This window comes from Sapajus apella, unplaced genomic scaffold (assembly GCF_009761245.1).
Source record: "Sapajus apella isolate SASKATOON/1434 unplaced genomic scaffold, GSC_monkey_1.0 scaffold26, whole genome shotgun sequence".
Lineage (NCBI taxonomy): Eukaryota > Metazoa > Chordata > Mammalia > Primates > Cebidae > Sapajus > Sapajus apella.
This window is the reverse complement of record NW_022436966.1, coordinates 1,560,054-1,581,518: the sequence shown is the minus strand read 5'-3', so window position 1 is coordinate 1,581,518 and position 21,465 is coordinate 1,560,054. Positions and strand designations below refer to the sequence as shown.

The window sequence follows — 21,465 nt, the reverse complement described above, 5'->3', positions numbered from 1 at the left end:
GGGCTGGGCCCCTTCACAGTGTGGAGCGGGGAGGTGAGGCGGAAAGGACACCAGAGCGGGTGAGCTGGGGTCAGGGCTGCTGAGCATCCTGCTCTGGTGACATTGCTCTGATGGCAGGTCCTTCTCTTCTGGGTGGCCAGACTCTGAGACCTAGGCAGAGCCAGGCCCTGCACCCCAGGGTGGGCCTGGGTCAGGGTGCTCTGAGCCGAGGTTGGGTCCAACTGACAGTACCGAAAAGAAACGCTCCAGCCACAAATGGGCTCTTCTCAGGCCAGCTTGGGGTGGGCCTTCGCCCTCAGGCTGTGGTGATGGGACCAGGATGGGGCAAAGGCTAGGGCCAGCCTGGCCACGCTTCGGCCTTTCCTGGTTCCCAGTGTGCAGCTTGAGGGGCGAGGCTCAGTCATTGCCCACAGCCCCCCATCCCGGGAACCACCTGGGGGTTGCTTTTCGAAGCACTGAGAGCCCTGCCCATTGCTGGTCCTCGCCTCAGGCCTCTGTGACAGGCTGCGGATCTTTCTGTGAAATTAGATAATCGGCACAGGAGGACAGGGTTTCAGCCCTCAAACAGGCATGGAGAATGCTGCAGCCGTGTCTACCCCACACTCTACTGCCCCTGAGGCTACGCATCCTGGGGCTCAAGGTTCTGACAAGGCCTGCAGAAGGGGAACCAGGATGACTGTGTTTAACCCACTTCCCAAACTCATTTGATCCTGGAATCTATGTGATCCCACAACACCCACGAAACAGGCTTTGAGAAGTGCTGGCATGGGACTTGAGGCCACATGTCAGAACCGAATTCTGCTCCCCAATTTGCCACGTGACGGTGAACATCAGTGTCCTCACTCAGGTTAACCAGGCAGGCTCAGAACTCTCGGTCCCTCTGTCCCTGAGACACCTGGCACGCCAGCCATGGCCACACTCGGAACGTCCTCCCCGCTGCCGCTCCCGCAACAGACTGACTGGTTCTCTCTCCCCTTCTCAGGGAAACTCCTTCTCCCAGGACTCTGACACAGACCTCTGTGCCTGCATGCAAGGAACAGCGAACTGGCCTCACGGGACAGAGGTTTTAGGGAAGGGCTTCCTAGATGACAAAGTGGACAGGGCGTTGCTGATGTGAACACAGGTGGCCCGGTAGGACCCTTTCAGTAAAGCTGAGAAGGCAGACAGCAGAGAGGCAACGGAGACAAGGGTGAGTCCCCATGGTTTATTATGGAAGCCTATGAAAGAGCCACACTGAGTATTTCCAAAATCACAAAATGCACAACATTCATTTTTTTAATATGCAACATGGAATATTATATACAGATTAAAACCACGACAGCAAAAACACTCACACGGTACCAGTTTCATATCAAAACAAAACACACAAGTGCTTTTTCAATATTAAAACAACTGTGATAAAAACATATTAATATTTTGAACCATGTTTACAATAGAGCAAAATTCATATTTTACTAAATAACAAATATTTAACAGCAAAAACTTTATACTAAATATCTATTTTGAATTATAACAAAAATAGTACTTATAATAGTTTATAAAGACAGACACAAAATTATAACATTTATGAAAAAAAAAAAGTTTGTGTATAAAATGCTATAGCCATCTGGGCAGGGTCATGGTGGTGCCCGGAACACAAACGCCAGCGCCCAACATTGAAAGTGCTTCAATCTGCAAGCCCGTGGCAGGAAGAGTTTTGTGGGTTTCGTCTTTTTTAGGTCAAGTTACAATAGTTAGGGATGATAAGTGAGAAATATCACCCATCTAACGCTAGATCTATGAAACACACATGCACACACACACAGACACAGTATCTCACTAAAGAGCTGAAAGGAGGGGCGAATTACAACACAGGGAGCCTGTCAGCCAGCCAGAGCTTTCTTCGGCTCTCTTCTCATTGCCTTTGAGACCCAGCGGGCCAAACGATCCTTCTCTCCTCCCTCACAGGGACCCCCCTCGGTTTTTCCTTCTCTGCCCCCTACCAGGCTGGCCACCCCAAGGGAAGGTCCCTGAGGCCTCCCAGCCCCATGCCTCCTGCTCCTCCCCTGGACCAGACCCAGCGGGCTTCTTGTCTGAAGTTCTGCTTACTGCTCTCCTAGATAGGCAAAAGCAAGTGGTTCAGGGCCAGCTGGATCAGCCTAAAGGCAAATGAACCTTCCAGATACTGGTTTTGTGTGTGTGTGTGTGTGTGTGAGGGGTATAAGTTCAGGTGCACTATGTAGCTCTATTGCAAGCTTTGACAAGTATTTACCCATTCTGGCCCGTTTTTCAGAATTGGGGGTGATTAAGGGATTTTTACCAATGTTTTTAAAAACGTCAAACTAGTTTTGCCAATAATGTCTGTTCCACACTTTTTTTTAGTAGTGGAAAAGCAGGAAATAAATGAAACATCTGAGTCAGGGGTTGTAGAGAATCTTCGTGATACAGGCTGTTCCTGAAGTCTACGGTCAGGGGGGCCATGAGTGGGGTCAGGGTTGGTCTGTAGGGCTGCCCACGGGATCTGGTCTCAGGGAGCGGCGGAGGTGATCACAGCAGCGATTGGGGACTGAGATGTCCTTCATTCTTCTGTGTTTTCGACAGCATCAAAAACCAATAGAGAAACACAGAAAGCAAGGAAAAATCTGAAAGCAGACACAACTGCTTAGAGACTCACCGAAGGCCCCAAACCATCCCCAGGAGGCATCCCAAATCGCCAACACTCAAAACGCCAGTGGCAGGAGCTACTCCTCTTTCACCCAGTCATCCCAACTGGCCAGTTTCCAACCCAATCCCTCTGACAAACCGCACGTAGCCGCCTCTTCAGCTCTGGTGGCAGCCTCCTCGCAGCTGCCCAGAGACCACACTGCCCGTCCGGAGTCAGCTCCCAGGCAGGACTGCCGCTGTGCACACCTCCCCCACGCTTTCACCTCTTCCCCGCCCCTGAGCTGGGCTAAGCAGACAGTGGCATAGAGGTGGAAGGGACTTCCAGGACACCTTTTTCAGGGTTGAGGGCAAAGGGGGAGGGTTAAGGAAAGGAAGACGGAGGCCCTGGCGCCCCGTCAGAAGAACCCGTATCTTTCCCCGTACTCACGCACTGGAGTCAGGGGCACTGGGGTGAACAGGGACCAAGCAGGAAATCTTGGCCACCTCCAAATCTACCTGATCAGGGTTTTTGACAGGACAGGGAAGAAGCAATGGGCCATGTCCCTTCTCCACCAGGGACAAGGCAGAGGCTCCAGACTTCAGCCCAGGAGTGAGGTTCCGAGATTAAACCCAAATAATAATGCCCAGAGCCGGGGAAGGCTGTTCAACCCTAGGCCTGGGGGCTGGGTTTGACCAGAGACCCCTTCCTCTTCACTCACAGAAGTCTGGCCAGGACAGCTGGAAAACAGGCTAGGGCATGCAGGAGAGGAGATGTTTGTTCCAGACCCCAGTATCCCCAAGATTCTCTAACAGTGAATAAATATGGGGGTGGGCAGCACATGAGCCGAGGGCCACAGGCCCGAGTGTGTAGCAGGGCCTGGTTCAGCAGGGGGTGGGAAGGTAGGGGTGTCAGTGCACCTACCCAGGGCCACCAGGGAGGATGCTGGGGAGACAGGACCTGGGGATCCTTTGCCCCAAGGTCAGAGGACAGAACAAGTAGCAGCAATAATTTCAAATGTCCAAACCGGCAGGGGAGGGCAGGAGCGGGGGCATGAAGAAAGACAGTCTCCAGGTTAGTGGCAGCCCCCGCCCCGAGGCTGACTCCTGCTACCCAGGATGCTGTTCCTGGGCAGACGCGGTGGGGGCACAGGGGGAGGAGACGCTGAAGTGTGTGCCAAAGGGGGCACTGCTCTTCCCGTCCCCCAGCTGCAGCTAAAAGGGTCCAAAGGGAATGGAGGGAAGGAGCAGTTCAGAAGATCACAAGAACACTGTAGCACGAGCTGACACCTAACACTGTCACGGGCATGCAGAGCCCCCACCACGCCCTTCCCAGGGGCTGAGCTGGTGGGAAATTCGGAGCGGCTGGAGGGAAGCAGGACCCAGAAGGGGAGCCAGGCCCTAGGAAGGATGGGGCCCACTGGCTTTCGGTAGGGTTTGCCAGGGAGGGGGAACAGGGAAGGGCAAGTATGGGGGCCACTCGCCCTCCCCATTCCGGCCCCTCCCACACACAGGTTTCTACCTCCCATCACCGCCTCCCCACTGCCTGGGCTGGGCTGAGGCGGGTGGGCTTAGGTTAGACGGTGGCGCTCAGCATGGCCTCTGTCTCCGGCAGGATCTTGTTCTGGTTGGAGTCCAGGCCAAAGAACTTGACGCTGAGGCCATCCACGGGGTGCAGGACAGGGACCAGGGTGATGCGGGGGAAGGTCCTCGTGGCCAGCTCAAAGCGGCTGGTGCTGGCCAGCTCCACCGCCAGCACCTTCAGGAACAGCTTGGCCAGGTGCTTGCCCAGGCAGGTCCGGACGCCGCCGCCGAACGGGAGGTAATGGAAGCGGCCGTCCTTGTCCTCGCTCCGCGCCTGGCTGAAGCGGTCGGGGTCGAACACGTTCACGTCTTTGAACACGGGCGCTGTGTCGTGGGTGTCCCGGATGCTGTACATGACACTCCACCCTTTGGGGATCTGGAAACCCTGGATCAAGAGGGGGGCCGGGGAGCAGGTGGTGAGAGCCAGAGGGGCCCACGGAGGGACCAGGACTGCCCGCTCCCTGCCCAGCCCGGATGTTCAAACCTGCCTCTTCTTAGAAACACGCCACAGTGGCCCCCAAGGCCTGGCCAGCCTGCCACATGCAGCATGTTAGTAGATGTGCACATGCAACTCACGTATGCCACCCAGCTTGCTTTCATCTGACTGCATTTGGGGCACACTTCTCCTATCAGACTGAAAGCTCCCTGAAGCCAGCACTGGCTCTGCATCAGGCCTCAAGTCCTCAAAGTGGAGGCTGGTCTCCCATCTCACCCCCATCACAGTGCCCCCGCCTCCCCACCGCCCACATCACGGGCCCACCCTCACATCGAGCTCGAAGGTCTGCAGCACGGTACGGTAGCCGCCGGAAATGGGCGTGAACAGGCGCATGACCTCCTTGATGACGCAGTCCAGGTAGCGCAGCCCACTGAGCGTGTCCAGGCGCAGGGTGCCCTCGCAGGGGCAGCCGCCGCTATGCAGGATGCCATGAGCCCGCAGCTCTTCCCGCAGCTTCTCCAGCACAGCGGGGTGCTTCAGCAGCTGCATGATGAGTGAGGTGCTGGCGCTGGCCGTGGTTGCATAGGCCGCAAAGATCAGCTCTAGGGTCCCGTCCTGAGGGCACACAGGAGAGGCATTGTTGGAGGTCTGGGTTCAGCCAGGCAGGGGCCGCCCCATTCGGCCAGTGGCCCCTGTGCCAAGGTCATCTGTGCTGGGCCCTGCCTGCTTCCTCTGAGCCTCATGTGCAGGGTCATTAGTGTCACCATGGACATGAGAGTCACAGCCACTCCCTGGCTGGGCAGAAGACAAAACTGCTGTGACATAGGCAGAGCACTGGCCTAGAGTCCCTTGAAGTAGGGCCACTTCTCACTCACTGCTGGGGTCCTGGGCCAGTCCCACAGGCCTGATATGCAGTGGGCTCACAGGAGAAAAAGAACAAATCCCAAGGAGCCAGGCCCTGCGCGCAGGTATGCGTGTGCACTGTGGGCGATGTGGGTCTAAATCTGGGCCTTCCAACTCCCAGTGCCAGCCCCTTCCTCCAACACAGGAGGATGTCAGGGGGAGTCAGGGGAGCCAATGGGGCCTGGCAGGCAGCCTGGGGCCACACCCCTGGAGACCTGGGATGAGGCTGAGGGGAGGTGACCTCCAGAGGACCTGAAGACCCCGCCAGGGCTCTCTGGGGAGCAAGACACCAGGGCCATGGGTTCCCCATAGAAAGGCCCCAGCAGGCCATCTCATAGCAATCCTTGCATTTCCCAAATGTGGACTCTGGGTCCAGGGAGGGGAATGAAGGGACCTGGGTCCGTTACTGGCCATGGCACCCCCATAAATCAGAAAGCTGACTATAATGGGAAAGCCACTCGGGCTTCTTCCTACCTCCCCAGTAAAGAAGCTGGAGCTAGAATATGGGGAGGCAAAGACAGCGGGCAGGGGGGGCTGCAGTGAGTGTCCGTGGGCACCGGCAGTGGAGGGGCCTGCAGAGCTCAGGTGCGGACAGGTGAGTGAGCCCTTCTCAGGTGAAACATCCACCCAAAGCAGGGCAAGCAGGCCCTGTGTGGAGCACAGCTGGGTTCACCAGGCGCGGGGGGAATGGGAGGGGATGGAAAGTGCCAGCAACCTGAAAAGGCTGGGGGTGGGAGAGGAGACCCCACATGCAAATCTCCCCTGCTCTTCCCCAAGGGCTGAGGCTGGCACCAAGCAAGTGGTTTCCCCTTGTGGGCCTGTGTTTTCTTAGATGGCCTCCCAGGGATATTGGGACCAGGACATGAATTGAGATCTCTCCCAGGCCTGAGCTCACTGCAGGCCATGGGGAGAGGAGGGTGCCCCATTGCATCCTGCACAGCAGGGGCAGGGACATGGACTTTGCTTCCAGTTTCACCGTCTCCAGCCACTGCTCAGAAAGCATGTGTGGGGCGGGACTAGAGTGGGGTAGAAAGGGCCGGGCATGTTTCCATTGAGGAAAGCTCAGAATGGAGTGTGGGTGCTGGTGCTGCCAGCCAGGGGCATGTGCCCCCACTACCTTCAGCTCCTGCATGGTCATCTCCTTTCCGTGCTCCTTGCTGCTCTCGATGAGGAGGTCCAGGGCGTCCGAGTAGTCCTTGCCCTGTGTGCACTGCAGCTTTTCCCGGATCGCCTTCTCCAGCCCCTTCTGCAGGATCTGCCGGGCCTGAATGCCCTGCGGGGAGAAAGGGCTGTCACCCACATGGAAGGGCGGGGCTCCCATCTGAGCCTCGGGATCACCAGGGAAGACTCCAGCCTCCTCCTACCCCACACTGACACCTCTCCCCTCTGCCATGGGCCCCATGCCTAGATGCCTGTCTCAGGGTCAGCCACCCACCCCCCGAGAGGAGGCTCACAGGTGCCCCTGCCCCTCTCTTCCAAGGCCCTGGTGCTCACCCGCCGGTAGCCGCTGAAGGGCAGGTCGACAGGCAGGGAGAAGACGTTCTCCACAAACTGCTGATAGACCTCAAAGAGGTGCCCAAGGTCCTCCTCAGGGATGCTGAAGCCCAGCAACACCCGGATGGCCATGCGGAAGGTCAGCTTCTGTGCCTCCTGGTACACATTGATGGCCTCAGGGTGGCTGCTCCAGGCGCGCAGTGTGTCCTGGATCACCAGCTGGATCTTGGGCAGGTAGCTTTCCAGGGCCTCGTGGCTGAAGATCTTGGAAAAGACCTGGAAGGCAGAGAGGCAAGTGGGTGAGCCAACTGGTACAGCCCGCCCCTGGCCAGCCCCTTACTCTGCCTGAACAATGAATGTGACCAGGGAGAACTTCAGCTTCCATGCAATAGCAAAGCCTTGGGAGCTAGGCAGGCCAGCTGCCAGCAAGTCTTTGGGGGATGTGGCTTGCGAGGGGCACGAGTGGGGGCTGAGCAGGCCAGAGCAGGGAGGCTGCCCTTATACCACAAAGCCCGTTTCGGAATCGCAGGACAAAGGGCAGGCGTGCCGGGAGAAGTGGAGCACAGGATCGGACTGCACAGGGAAGTAGGGACGGCCCTCGGGGGAAAGCCACTCCACGGATGGGACAGCAAGAAAGCCTGAGACTAGACCTCAAGCAGGACTTCCTGAGAACCACAACTTATCACTTGCAGGAAACACCTACTGGGTGCAGATTCCAGGAAGTTTATTAACAGCTGTGCCATTAAAAAGCCTTCAGTGAGGCCAGGTCCAGAACCAGGGGGTTTGGGGGCAACGGCTTTCCGCCCTCAAAGATCATAAAGACAAACAGAAGCCCCGTGAATTCCCAGCATCTTCCAGGGCCACTGGAAGCGGCCAGTGAGTCCTGTCTCCACCGCCCTGCCTTCTGTCCTCCCGATGGGCTCCGCAGCCCCCTCGCCACCCCTCCTCACCCAGGTCTCCCAGCACAAGTTTTTCATGTGTGGAGGAGAGGGGAGGATGTTAGTTTATTTACCAATAGCCCATGGGTCTCACTTGCAAGCAGCAGCCTCCATCCCACCAGAGTTCAGATGAGAAGGGGGAGTGCCCCCTGCTACCAGCACCAAGCAAAGGCCGGGAGGGGAGGGACAAGCAGAAGAGGGACCCCCCCGCCCCACCCCATGCAAACCACACACACGCGCCGCCCTCCCCTCCTGCCACCCAAACACAACCACCGCACAAACTGTAAATGTGAGAATTTCCCCTGCAGTCAGCTCAGGGAGGAAAGGTAACATTTTCCTGGCCTGGGCCCTGCATGGCTAATGGGAGGGCTGGTTTGCAGAAATAACAGTGCTGGCCCTTCAGTGGCCCAGCCAGGCGTTCACAATAGCACTTTCATTCCGAAATTCCCGGTGGAGGGAGGGAGGGAGGGCAGGAGGCCGGCAAGGGGCAGAGAGGCCTGCGCTGTTTGGGGCAGGCCTGCTACAAAGGGACAACTGAGAGGTGGAAGGGTGATAGGAGGTCGCCTAGGTCAGCCTAGGCCCAGATGGGTCGCTCACACCTTGCCCAGTTTTGGGGGTCACAGGGGACTCTAACAGCTGCCTCCCTTCAGAGAGTGATGGATAAAGGCAGTGTTGTTTGCTTCAACCCCCAACCCTCGTGTCCTTAGGATTCCAGGTTCAGCCTTTGGGCAAATGAAGGGTCTTGGGGGAATGGGAGGGCACCTTTACCCTGGAGCCCAGCACCAGCCAGTGAAGCACCCCTTACAGACAGCAGAGAGCCACAAGGTGAGCAGACAATGGGGTGAGCAGACAGCCATACATAGGAAGGGAAAGTGCATCAGGAAACGAGACAGAGGGCAGGAAAATCACTCTGCGGCCACCAGACCTCCATGGTGGGACAGGGAGCCCAGAGGTGGGACAGGAAGGGCCAGAGAGGTCATAGCTGGCCCAGAGCCAGCCAGCTGTGGATGGACTAGGGGTTCTGTCACGGAGGGTGCAGGTTAGGGGCTGGCCAGGGCCCCCAGCACATGGGAAACCTGATCCAAAGACAGATGTGAGGAGTGGGGAAAAGGCAGAGGCCACATCCACCAGGTCCAGCCAAAGTTGAAGCCAGTGGGCTCTAAGGTGTAGTGGGTGACAGAAAAGGGGCTGAATTGTAACTGTGCATCATCCAGCAACTTACAGTGTGATCATGGCTGAGTGGCCACCTGCTCCCCCAAGCCTTAGTTTCCTCATTTGTAAAACAGTGAGGTGGAGCCAGGTGACCTCCTTTCAATCCACTGAGCACGTCAACATCTGCACCCAAACATCAGCTCCCAAACATCGGCACTTGCCCCTAGGCAGATGCTACCCTTCAAAGCGGCCCAGAACTTGGCAATGTTCAAATTCCCTGGAGAGTGCCTTCCAGACCCCACTCACGCACCCCAAATGGGCTACAGTGGCCCGGGAGGGGCCATCTCAGGGTTTCAAAAGGGGGAGCATGGAGGGCCCCCACCTCACCCATGGACAAGCTCTGCCCTGCCCTATGGGTTCTGTTTCCTGCGCCCTCTAGCGATGGCCGGCTGAACTGCTCCTTCCCAGGCCTTGGGGGCCCTGGAGGGCAGGCAGGGACAGTCCAGGAAGAGAGAAGGCTCCAGGGGGACCTGGAACTGAGAGGAGGACTCCAAGGACAGAGGTCCACACCTGGCCCTCAGAGGGAGGGGGTCCATGGGCAAGGCCAGAAGCTGGAATCCTGGAAAAGCCACTGCCACCCAGCACCTGCAGGTCCCTGGGGCTGAGGCTTCTGGAAGAGAAGTGAAGGCAGTTCCAGGACTCCGTCTTTGCCGCAGCTGACTTGCTGAGTGACAGCCAGCAGGCCGCTACCCCTCCTGAAGGTGTTTCCCCGCTGGGTTCATAAGAGGCCCGACTGGCCCTTCTGAGGGCCTTTCCGCCGGGCTGTCCATGATGCTCCTCAGAGCCCACCGCGAGGTGGAGAAACCGCCCAAATAAGAAGCCCAGCAAAGGTCAGTGGAGGGCACTGCAGCCCCAGGGGCTGGGTTCAGAGGCACTAGGTCCAGGCCCCTTCCTCTGGCCCAGCTGCCCCACAGGCATAGGGGCCTCCCCAGTGTGGGAAGCCTCCAGGGCCTCATCCCTGGTTCTGTGCCCAGGGGTAACAACGCAGGCACTTCCGGAAGCTGGGGCAGCTCTGAAACCACCACCCGCCGCAAAGGACGGCGGAGGCGGAGGCGGAGGCCCGGGCTGGGGCAGAGGGCTGCCGGGGCTGCGTCAGGGAGGGCTGGGTCTGAGGCCGCCGCCTGCTAGGGTCAAGACTGGGGCATACTGGGAAGGTGCCAGGGAGCGGCTCTGAGTGAAGAGAGGAAGGGTTCGGGCCGCAGCTACTTCCCTGACCACAGGCGTCGCAGGAGCCAGGCTGCTTTGTTTCCCTCTGGGGCTTCCCTCGGAATTCCCAAAAGTCAGCCAAGAAGGCCGGACAAAGGTCACTGAAAGCCAGCCCAGGCCCAGACCAAACCCTGCAGAGGGAGCGGCAGGTATGGCCTTCCCACCACGGCTGGTGCCGGGGGAGAGCGAGAGCACTGTGGCAGAAGCAGGAGCACCGTTCAGGTTTACCTGCTGCAGCCTCGGAGGCTTGGGCAGGAGGGAGGAGGGCACTCGCTGGGAGGGATGGCCTTGGACAACGCCCCCGCCAAGCCCCCAAGGACACCACAGGCTCAGGAGTCCGCACCTTTGCTTCTCTCCTCCCTCCGGGGTGGGAGCTGATTCCACAAGGGTCTGGGGGCACCCCCAGGGGCTGGTGAAGGCTCAGATCCCCCATCAGTATTTCTACAAGTGCCTTCTCCCCGACCAGGTCTCCTCACCCCTCCTGCCTCTCACCCAGTGCCCTGGGGGGGAAGTCGCTCTGTGAACCCCTATGGCCCTGCCGGCCACGCTTGCTCAGCCAGATAGCCTCCCCCTTCTCTGCTGGTCGGTGTGGACAGATGGACAAACGGATGGGCGCAGGGGCCTGCAGAGCTGAAGCAGGGACCCACTGCCCCGGCCAGTGACTCAGACTGGGAGGAATGGAAACGGCTGCCCAGGAGGGTGGGGGCCTGGGCAGGCCACCCGGCCAAGACACCGGAGCCTCGGCCTGAGGAGTGGAAAGAATAACAGAGGGCAGGCCGCCGCTGAGGCAGCCGTCCGCACAGGGGTGACGCCAAGGTGTGTACTTTATATTCAGGCAAGGAGGGTGAGAGCACGTCATCTTCCCAGCTGCCTGGCATTTCCACTGGGCCTCAGCTTCACCCTGGTCCACTGGAAATGCCAGGCAGCTTCATCCAGAATTGGAAATGTCCAATCCGGGTGTGTGGGGCTGGGCACACTCAGTCCCTCTGGTTTGGGGGAGGCTGGCCCAGATCCCCAATAGGCTCCAGCAGTTGGAGCAGAGCGCCTGCCCCCCATGTGACTCCAGCTGTGATCATCCCACCTGGAGACGTGCCCCCCACTGCCCTAACTCTTCCACACAGCACAAGGTGGGCAAGACAAGGAGAGGCGGGCAGCACTTGGCAGATACCTACAGAGCCACAGATTCTGAGATCTGCCTGGCTGATCTTACCTCTCCTGCCTCCAGCCACCAGGAACCCCCGCCTTAGAAAGCTGTGGGTGGGGAGGGGCCCTCCCAAGGGGCCCCTCCAAGGCCACAGTGCAGAGCATGGCTGGCCACAACCACCAGAGGCCCTGAACCCCCTGCATCCCACCACTCCAGATCCCACAGAACTGCCCTCTGCCAGGCCTGGTGGGCTCTGAATTTATCCAAGGGTCCTGGATGGGAACCTCCTCAGGGTGAAGTCCACTCTCAGGATGAGGCCAGCTGTCCCTGCCACACTGGTGTGGTCCCGGCGTGTCTCAGGGCCCTGCAGCTACTTCTTTTTAGGCCTAGGGGACCCAGCACAGATATAGCGACCAGCATGGGAGGGCCAGGGCCAGGGCAGACCCCACCAAGCCTTCTCACTGCCTGCCAAGGCCACCTTTGTCTTCCAAGGCTGGGAGAGTGAGCAAACACATCAGCACCACAGCCTTGGACCCCTCCCTGCTTTGGGAGAAGGACACAGAAAGGAGGGACAGAGGGAAGGGCTGGCCCCCGTGTCCAGGCCGCCCACCCACCCACTGCCTGGCACAAGGGCATGCAGAGGGAGGAACCCACTCCCAGGCGCCCTGGCAGCTGACCATGGGTTCCCTCCCCCACTGACCTTCAGATAGATCCGCTCCCGCCACCTGCCCCCTCAGCAGCCCCTGTGCCCACCCACTGGTGCTACAGTAACTTTTGGGTAAAGGAATTGTGTTGGCAGAACAAAGGCGTTGTGCCTTTGCCCGGGGGCTGGGGCAGATCTCCCAGCAGCAGAACTGTCTGGCTGGATGGCCTTCCATCCAGCGCAGGCTGGACTTTCTGCCCTGAGCTGAGCCTGGTGGACATTACTGTAGCCAGAGGCTGTGCCTTGGTCCAAGGCCTCCTAGAGCCAGTGTGGGCTAGCCTTCCCCAGGACCCCACAACCATGGGTACTCCTCGCACCATCCTCCTGCTGAGCATCTCCTGGCCTCTCCATTCCAACACAGACCCCAGCACAAGGTTCCAAGATGAGACCCAAAGGTCAGGGACGGTGGGTGGACAGGCAGGGTTTCTACCTCCAAAGCCTAGTCCCCCACCTCGGCTTCAGGCCTAGAAGGCCCTGTAGGCAGGGGTTTGTGTAGAAGGGGCAAGACTACCACTCCTGAGGTCTCCCCAGTCCAGGGGCTCCCAGGCTCAGTCCCTCCCCTGAAATACTCTCCAAGTTCCCTGAGGGTAACTCCAGGCCACTGTTCAGGGGTGCCCTGAAGCTGCTGGGTTCTTGATGCATAGAGGTCCAGTCCTATCTCCAAAAGAAAAGATGACAGGCCCAATCCTGGCTGGGCAAAGGAAGCTTCTAGAATGATTCCCTAGCTCCTTCTCCATGTTTTGGACAACTGTCTCACTCTCACCATCGTAACCAGAATCCATCTGCTCTTCTACACACAAAGCGAGATGGGGTCCCTCCCTTATGCATCAGAGACACCCCAGGCCCTGGGCAGGGGAGGGGTAACCCAGGAGCAGGGAGGGAGTCTGAGGCTCTGATTGCAAGGACACAGGCCTGGCTTCCAGAGATGATTCTGGTAGACTGGGCAAGACTTTCTGGACTTTTTCCCTGGCAACCCCACCCACCCCTGCTGGCCGGAGACCACCAGGGCAGCCAGGGCAAACACCTGGAGCGCAGTGATGGCAGTGAGAAGCCCCCTCCAACACATCTGGTCAGACCTCCCAGAGGCGGAGTGGGCCACCAGCCCCAGTGGAAACAGTGACGCTCCAGTTCCCCACCAGCCGGGCCCCAGCACACCTGGGCCCCACTTCCCACACGTACCTCCTAACCAGGCCAGTCCTGGCCCAGCAGCCCACACTGCAGCCAAGCCCCTGACTCCAGCAAGGGCCGGATAAGGCAGTGTGCGAGGCACATAGCAGCCCCTGCCTTGGCCACACTGAGTCCACCAGGCCTTGGGTCCAACAGATGGGCCATTCTCTCCAGGAGCAATATGAATATTTATAAACAATGGCCCTGAGTGTTTTCCTATCCTCCAGCCAAATTCTGCCTACCTAGCCCCGGGACTTCCATGGAGTTCACTAAACTTAGATCATCAATTAGGCAGATTTGGGGGGAAGGATCCTTTTGTCTAGCTGACTACCCATTTCTCATTCAACTCCCTCCCCCCAACATGACAAGCATAAAACTGCTAGCTACACAAAAAGAGGGGGCCCTGCATTTAGCTCTCAGGCCTCTGGCAGGATGAACCAGCTTCTGGTAACTCCCCACGCATGCCCAGGAAGCTAAAGGACGGGCTGTTCTGAATAGGGAGCCACCCCGCCTCAGCCAGGGCCCTCACTTTCTGCCCCGACGCAGCCCCAGCCCTGCCTCTCCCTTTCCCGTATTCCTCCAACACTGATCATCTGCACCCTCCCTTCCTTCTCCCTCTTCTGTAAATGGACAGTGTAGGCTAAAAGATCTTGGGGCTTTCCTGGCAAGCCCTTCTCCGCCAACACCTGGAGGCCCCAGGCCAAGTCAGGCCCAGGGTGGGTGGAACTCCAAGGCCACGGCCTCACCCCAAAGCCCTCTGGACCCCAGGGTCTCACAATCTGGTCCTGGCCGCACTGCCTTTCTGTAAGCACTCACTGTCCACCCCAGGGTCCAGCAGCCCCAGGCGGGCAGGGCAGAGAAGGACTCTCCTTGGGGATCCAGAGACTTCCATGGACGATGCAGTCCCGTGTTGCAGGCTCTCCCGGAAATTTTTTCTCCTGACCCGGTTCAAGTATCCTTCAACTGCTCTACACCTCAGTGGCCCCTTCCGCAAAAAGGGGACAATAATTCCCCTCTGGCAAAGCCTGTGGAAAGCGGAGGTCAGGAAGCAGCCATCTCCTTTTGGAGCTGAGTCTCCTCTCCTCACTCTTCGAAACGGGCCTGTGGTGGAGTTGCAAAGGCTGACAGGAAAATAACTGCCCGACACCTTTGAAAAGCCCTCATTCCGAAGCCTCCAACCCCCTCCCCGCCACTCCCCAGAACCCCTCTCCCGCCGCCCCCAGGCTGTGATAACTGCTTCCAGCTAGGAGTGGGGCAGATGGAAGAGAGGACTTTGGGAGCCCCTTTCCAGTTCCTGAAATACAGGCTGTAGAAGGGAACTGGCGTGGGGGCGGGGATCAGCCCAGTCTCCTCGGTTTGTTTCTTCTTTTGTCTGCCTTTAAGAATTACCCTTCATAGGCTGTTCAGAACGTCAAGTGCTACAGGATGCGCCAGCGAGTAGATGGCTCCCCACTTTCTCCGAGACCACCGCACACCCTGCCCCTGGCGAGGGAGTCCGCCTCCCCGCCTCCCCACCTCCCCGGTCTGCTGCCGCTTCCTTTCCTTAGGTTTCAACCCTGGATGAGTCCTCTGATCCAAAGGAAAAAAAGGGAGTGGGGGAGGTCCTGCAGCCTCCCTCCGGGGCGGCTTAGGGCCCGCCCGCCGGCTCCGCTTTCGGGTTACTGCAGTTCAAACAGCACGTGCCGCCCGCGCTGGGAGACGGACGCAGCCGGGAGGGGCTGGGGCCTACCCCGTGCGCGCCTCCTCCGCACCTCCTCCAGTCGCTCGGGAAATCCAAGGGATAAACACCCACTTTCCCTTCCTTTTTCAGGGGGGTGGGTGCGCTTTGATCCCCGCTCCTGCCTCTCCTGCTCTCCCCTGACCCCGCCCGTCCTTCCCCCACGGCCCAGGCCTCTGTGCTCGGAGGCCCAAAGCTCGCCGCACTTCTCTCGGACCAGGCCTTGCCACCGCAGCCCACAAGCTGTCCCCAACTTCCACGCGCCGCGCCTGCTCGCGCCTCCCTTCAAGCAGCGTGGGTGGGAAGGGCAGCTTTGATTTTGGAATGATCGGTCTCCAGTCCTCGGAATTCCCTAGGAAACGTGGCGAAAAGGCGAACGCTGGCCAACTGTCCTGCCCCCTTCTTTTTCCAGCTCTGTGGAGCGAGGCAAGGACATGCGTTCGACACCCCAGACCCCGCACACTCAAGCTCTTCCAAGCCACCGTTGGTGGTGGCCACGGCGCAGCTGGCCAGCAGGATAAGGGACCAAGAGGAGGCCAGTGCAGGCCCTGGATCTGGGCTCGAGGCCTTGTAGGAGCGGAACTGTTGGGTCTTCAAGCATGGTGCGCAAAGTGGGGGCACAGATTCGGCAGGGGACATTTCCCAGGGCTCCACGAACTCCTTGCCCCGAGGTGGGGGTGGGTGCGCGGAAGAAAGGGGGCAGAGTTCTTACCTTGCGCTTGTTGCGGTGGATGTCGCCAATGGAATTGGACACCGTGTTGGGGCCCAGCAACATGCGCGTGCTGCGAGGCCACTCGGTGCTTACGAGGTGGTGCTCGCCCATGAGGATCTTGCGCACGTTCTCCGCGCCGGTCACGCGTATCAGCGGCCGCCCCAACAAGTGCGTCTTGAACACGTTGCCATACTTCTCCCTCCGCGACGACTGGAAGCCAGAACCCTGCGGGAGCCACACCGAGGGTCCGTCTCAGGGTACACGTCTGCAGAGGGCCCGCGAGGGAGGGGCGGCGGACCCCAACCGGGGGCACTGTCACCTGCCCCTTCTCCCCACCAAACACACTCACACAGACACGCACGCAGGTTTTATTTTTCATAGCGTGCACAAGAACTGGGAAGTAGGGCCTAGAGGATAATAATGCAAGGAGGTGGAGGCCCAGGGGCACCCCAGGAGGCTGTTTTTTAGTGATGACTTTCGAGAGCAAAGAGGTATTCCGGACTGCTGGACCCGAAGTGGGAGTCTCCGCCCCCACCCCTCACCCCTACCCCGCGCTAGGGAGCCTCTCGGAATAAATATTTCCAGGCTCCGGGCCACGGGCTGGCGAGACCCCGCGAGGTGGCCATAGGCCAAAGATTATTTATAGCGGCAGGCGGTCGGTGCCCCGTGGCAGCAACTACAGATGGGGGTTGGAGTTTCCTCCGCTCTCCGGTGTGGCCCGCTCAGGGACACGGCGGCCCTCGGAGGACTCGGCTGGGCGGGGTCACGGGCCAAGAGCAGCGATTTTCCTACTGCATTTTGCCCTGGAAATAACGGAGACGGACTTTGGATGCCGCCCTGGAGTCTGGAACCCGAGCGCGGGGCGGGGTGGGGCCGGGCGGGGCCACCCGCGCAGGTAACAGGATCCTCGGCGGTGGCGGCGCAAGCCGAGGACTGCGGGGCCGGGGCCCGGCCAGGCTCTGGGAACCGCTGGCGGAGCCAGCCTTGCGCGGGTACCGGAAACTGTGGGGACCTCAGAGGGGCGGGGGCAGAGGCGTCCCGCTCACCTTTGACGTCGGTACTCGCTACCCCACCCCACGTTAACCCTTCTTCTGCCCCGGCAGCATTGGGGGAAAAGGGGAGGAGCGCCACCTGTCCAGCCGCCCCTCCTGCCCGCCCACCGGCGTACCGACTCGGGCTCCAGATCTACCCGCTCCTGCACTCCTGAGGAGGCAACTCAGCCCCCCATCCCGGGTTAGTCCCCCTCCTCACTTTCCTTTCTTCCAAGGAAAACTATTCTCCAGCTAAATATGCACACACCCGAGTACAGCCGAAAAGTGACTCTGCAGAACCCGGAGTCCTAATCACTTTTCCACATGCGCCTCCGGCCCCTGCGCGCGACGGGGAAGAGCCGGGAGCGCCTGAGCAGCTAGGAGGGGGGCTGGGCCGCGAGAACGCTGTCCCCTCTCCCAGGCTGGAGGACGGGGAGAGTTCCCCCCCGCCTTGCAGCCTTTCTAGACGGCGTCTTCCCCTTTAAGAAAAATCTAGGCGGAGGTGGGAGTGCGACAGAGGGGGTGGTGAGGCGAAGGGTTCCCTCCCTCCGTCTGCTATAACCGTCTCACTCGCTCCGTCTCACCCTCCGTCTCTCCTCTCCTTCTTTTCCTCTGTTTTTCTTTTCTTTCAACACAAAAGTTGGGTTGTGAATTTTCCGAGGTCGCCGCCGCCTCGCCCCCACCCCCCGCCTCTGATCTGCCTAACTATAATTAAAGTGCGTTTTTTGTGGCATTAATAAAGAGTTATTTGTCCGCCGTTTCCACGGTCTTCACAAAGAGGACTTTCATAGGGGCGGCCGCTCGGGCCGCGAGTCCAATTTATACAAAAATGTTGTATTTTTAGCCCTGGGCTCTGTTTAGATGGCGCTCGGTGGAAACGGAGAGCCCTTGGAGGTCCCCCGTAAAATCTGATAAATGACTCCGAAAAAATAACGCTGGGATTCAGAGGGCTCTCATTAACCCCTTAGGCGCTCCTGTACACGCACCCCCTATTTCCCCGGGTTGGAGGGATGGGAAGGGGTAGGTTCCCCCTCCCCAACTTCTGTGCAGGTTGGACGCTGACCCCCAGCGGCTCTTGTGGGATTCGGAGAAAAGGTCACGGGGGGGGGGGCTGGGGGGGCAGAGAGAGGTCTGGAAACGAAGTTGGGGTGGGTGGTGACAGCCCGTGGATTCAGCAGACTAGCTCTAAAAGGCGGGAGCCGTTGCCCAAGTTATTTTATTTCCTAAGTCGCGGCCCAAAGCCTAGAGCACCGCCGCAGTTGATCCTTTAAGTGTGGTGTCTAGGGAGAGGCTCTGGGGATTTCTTTGCGAGGGATGGGGGCGATACTTCCATTGGTTGAAGGGACCCCCACTTCATTACACGAACAACCCCAAAAAGAGAAGGGCCAAATCCGGGACGTGGAAAGACCACAGGGCAGAGTAACCTCGAACCCCCTCCCCGTCCCCGCTTCGCTGTCATTCGGCCCAGGGCAGGGTGAGAGTGTGTGTGTGTGTGTGTGTGTGTGTGCGCGTGCGTGTGTGCGCGCGCGCGCGGATTGCACGCGTCTGTTAATTTCAAGCCAAGCTTTCGCACCTCTAAACCCACAGGTCCCAGCGCTCACCTTTCGCTTCACCTTTCTGGTGCCGGGACTGTTAGTTTCAGGACATTCCTGCTTCCCTTAACAGGACAAACGCGTGTACACCTCCCGCAGGTACCGCAGAGGCGCCCCCCACCCCAAGAAGAAAACTGGTGTGTTTCACATTGCAAAAGCGATTGTCTAGCACTGGATGAGGTTGACTCCAGGTTAAGGTCCCCATTACCTACCTGGGTCTGGTCCCTGACGCTCCCCACCCCCATTGTCCGCCAGCAGAGTGGGGTTGTGCTGCATCTAACAAGCACACACGCACTCTCTCCATGGATCCCACACTCACCTCTCCCAAGTTTCCCTCTCCTGCCAAACTGTCCCCACCCAATAAGTAAATAGACCCTTTTCCCCGAAAGCCGAGAGCCCTGGCTTCTCCGACTTCTCATTTTTCCTTGGGTTACCTTCCTCCTCTTCCACCACAAAACAGACAGACTCGCGCAGACCGCGGACCAGGGCAGCTGTACCTGGCGCTGCCGACGGCGCCACGGGAACAGTTTTAAAACTGCAATTCAAGCTGCCCCCTCAGCTCCCGACTCAATTTTCAGCTCCCAGCGACACAGCCAACCCCAGAAAGCCGAGGGTGACTGGGGCTGAGCACCGAGGAGAGGTGACAGAAGCTCTGGACCGGACGCTCCCTCGGCTCGCGCCGCGCTGGGCGCCCCAGGGGCGCTCCACACCCACCCTGCCAGGCCAGCGGCGACCCCGGCAAGTCTGTCTTGGGAGCCCTCTCAGGTCTGGGAACTCCTCCAACCAGCCTCCTGAACCTGCGCCGCGGGCGTCCGTGGTCCGGGAACCACGCTGCCGGCGGACAGGGGAAGCCCGGGCTGCGGCGGCCAAGAGGAGGGAAGGGGCGGGGCGGGGACCAGTGCCTTCAGGCTCCCGGCGCCCCCTGGCCGGCCCGCCGCTCCGTCCGCCCCGCGCTCGCAGCTAGCGGACCGCGGAGAGCAGCGGAGCGAGCGCGCCCTTACCTGCAGCAGCCAGTGGCCGGTCTCTCCGATGAGCGGGAAGCCCATGGATCCCTTGGGGATGGGCAGCTTGCAGCTCTTGTCACGAGTGGCGGCCCAGCGCAGCTGCCACAGCTGCTGCGACACGGCCAGCAGCAGCGTCACGGACACCAGGCACGCGGCGAGGGTGGCCAGCGCCGACACCAGCTCCAAGCCCTCAAAGAGCATGTTGGCGGCCGCTCGGGGGATTGGCTGTGCCGGCCGCAGAGGGGGAGGGGAGGGCCCGACGGGAGGGGACCGGAGCGGCGGGGGAGGGGAGGCTGCGGCCGGGGGTCCTGGCACCTCCAGCCGAAACAGAGAAGGAGGAAGGGGCCGAGGGAAGGGGAGTGAAGGCTGCGAGGGGAGCGGAGAGAAGGAGGAAAAAAACTGCCTAAAAGAAGAGAGGAGACACGAGGCGACTGGGGTGCAACTTTGTTTGTTTGTTTGTTTGATTTTTCCTTTATAGTGGGCTTACGGGCTGCTCTAGGGGAGGTGAGATGAAGCCGTGAGTCAAGCTTGTGGGTTTGCTCTCCCCGCTACCATCACACTCGGAAAACTTTGGAAAACTTTGTCCAGCGGGAGGGAGCCTCTCTCGTAAGCCCCTTCCCCTGCTCGAAAAAAAAAAAAAAAAAAAAAGAAGGGGGCAGAGAGCTAGCGGAGAGCAAGTGCGGTCGATTTCTCAAAAGTATTGCAGTATGGCCCCAAAATTTCTAGGTGAAAAAAAGAAGGAAAAAATCCTGAATCTAAAAATTCCAACGAATCCAGAAACTTTGGGGGCGAGGGAGAAGACCCCGGCTGAGGCGAGTGGAGAGGCCGGAGCCCAGACGTCCCTGGGCTGCCCCGGGCGGCGCGCCCGAGCCCCAGAGCCGCCGCAGCACCCCCAAGGCAGGCGCAGCGGGCGAGGCGGCGAGGCGGGCGCGGCAGCCGGAGCGCGGGTGCGGAGCCGGCTGGCCGCGGCCGGGACGGGACGCAGCCGGCGACAGAGCCCCGGGCGGGCGCTGGGGCGGCGGCGGCGGCGGCGGCGGACGGGAGGGGTGAGGCGGGGTGAGGTTGGGGGAGGAGGTGGAAAACCCGAGCTGGGCTATTGTATCAATTAAGAAAAGGCAGTCCGTCCCGGGACGCGGTCTCTCGGCTCTGGAGTTGCTGCTGGGGGAGGGGAAAAAAGAAAGGAAGGCAAAAGGAATGAAAGAGGGGGAAAAGCAGGAGGCAGGATTTCAGGGCTGGTGGTTTTAAAAGCTTCTCTCAATGTGAATTTGAGTCCAAAGCAAGGCGATGCGTGTGTTTATATAGAGGCGGGAGGCTGCGCCGTGGGCGCCCCGCCAGCACCCCCCACCCGCGCGCTCACAAAGCCGGAGGCGTGGTGAGAGGCCGGGCCCGCGGCCGGAGCTGGAGAGCACAGCCCGGCCTCCCGCCCCGCCCCGGCCGCCCGCCGCCCGCAGCCCGCCCGGGACCCACTTGTAGCCGCCGCAGGATCAAACTCAGTTCACCTCTCGCCTCCTCTTCTTTCTCGCCGGCGTCTCGCCGAGCCCAGCGCCTACAGACGGACGAGATGAGACACACGCGCGCGCACCTACGCGCACACACACAACACACACACGCCCGCACACACACACACACACAACACACACGCCTGCACACACACACACGCACGCGCGCCCGCACACACACGGTGCGCACTCGCTTAGTGCCCGCTTGGCCTCTAGGCTGCTTCCCTCCCTCTTTTCCTCCTTCCCCTCCTCGGCTCCGAGCAGTCCCTACTGGGCCAGAGCTCGGCAGCGGAGGTCCTGGCCCGACTGCCCCCTCGACTGGGAAGGGAGGCGCCCAAACCCCTCGAACTTGCCTAGGGTCCGGAGCTCCCAACCCGCGGGACCCCGCTGGCTCCTATCTCCAGGGACCCCTCAGTTACCAGCTCCAATCCCCCTAACCCAGATCCCGCATTCCCAATCCCTACATCCTCACACCTCCGATGATGAGGTCCGCCCCCCGCCAAA

The 21,465-nt window shown here is 59.9% G+C and overlaps 1 protein-coding gene across 2 annotated transcripts; it reads right to left on the bottom strand.

Annotated features, from left to right (window-relative positions):
* Positions 1 to 1,169: 1,169 nt before the first annotated feature.
* LOC116560436 (cytochrome P450 26B1) lies at positions 1,170 to 21,083 on the bottom strand. 2 transcript variants are annotated; one of them, XM_032291749.1, is made up of 7 exons: positions 20,930 to 21,083; positions 19,460 to 20,082; positions 15,836 to 16,060; positions 7,037 to 7,312; positions 6,660 to 6,815; positions 4,970 to 5,254; positions 1,170 to 4,588 (listed from the first exon to the last, which is right to left on the bottom strand). In XM_032291749.1, exons 2-7 carry the CDS (start codon positions 19,661 to 19,663, stop codon positions 4,196 to 4,198), a joined length of 1,539 nt encoding a protein of 512 aa, XP_032147640.1. In that variant the 5' UTR covers positions 19,664 to 20,082; positions 20,930 to 21,083; the 3' UTR covers positions 1,170 to 4,195. The 2 variants fall into 2 exon arrangements, with proteins under 2 accessions (XP_032147640.1, XP_032147641.1); XM_032291750.1 differs by lacking the exons at positions 19,460 to 20,082; positions 20,930 to 21,083 and adding an exon at positions 16,660 to 19,198.
* Positions 21,084 to 21,465: the final 382 nt, after the last annotated feature.

Bases quoted from the DNA above. Each gene is read 5' to 3' on its own strand.
- LOC116560436 (XM_032291749.1), bottom strand. From the start codon at position 19,663: ATGCTCTTTGAGGGCTTGGAGCTGGTGTCGGCGCTGGCCACCCTCGCC. The intron at 16,061-19,459 runs GTAAGGGCGCGC...TGGCTCCCGCAG, and splicing joins CCGGCCACTGGCTGCTGCAG to GGTTCTGGCTTCCAGTCGTC. The intron at 5,255-6,659 runs GTAGTGGGGGCA...GTGTGCCCTCAG, and splicing joins TGACCATGCAGGAGCTGAAG to GACGGGACCCTAGAGCTGAT.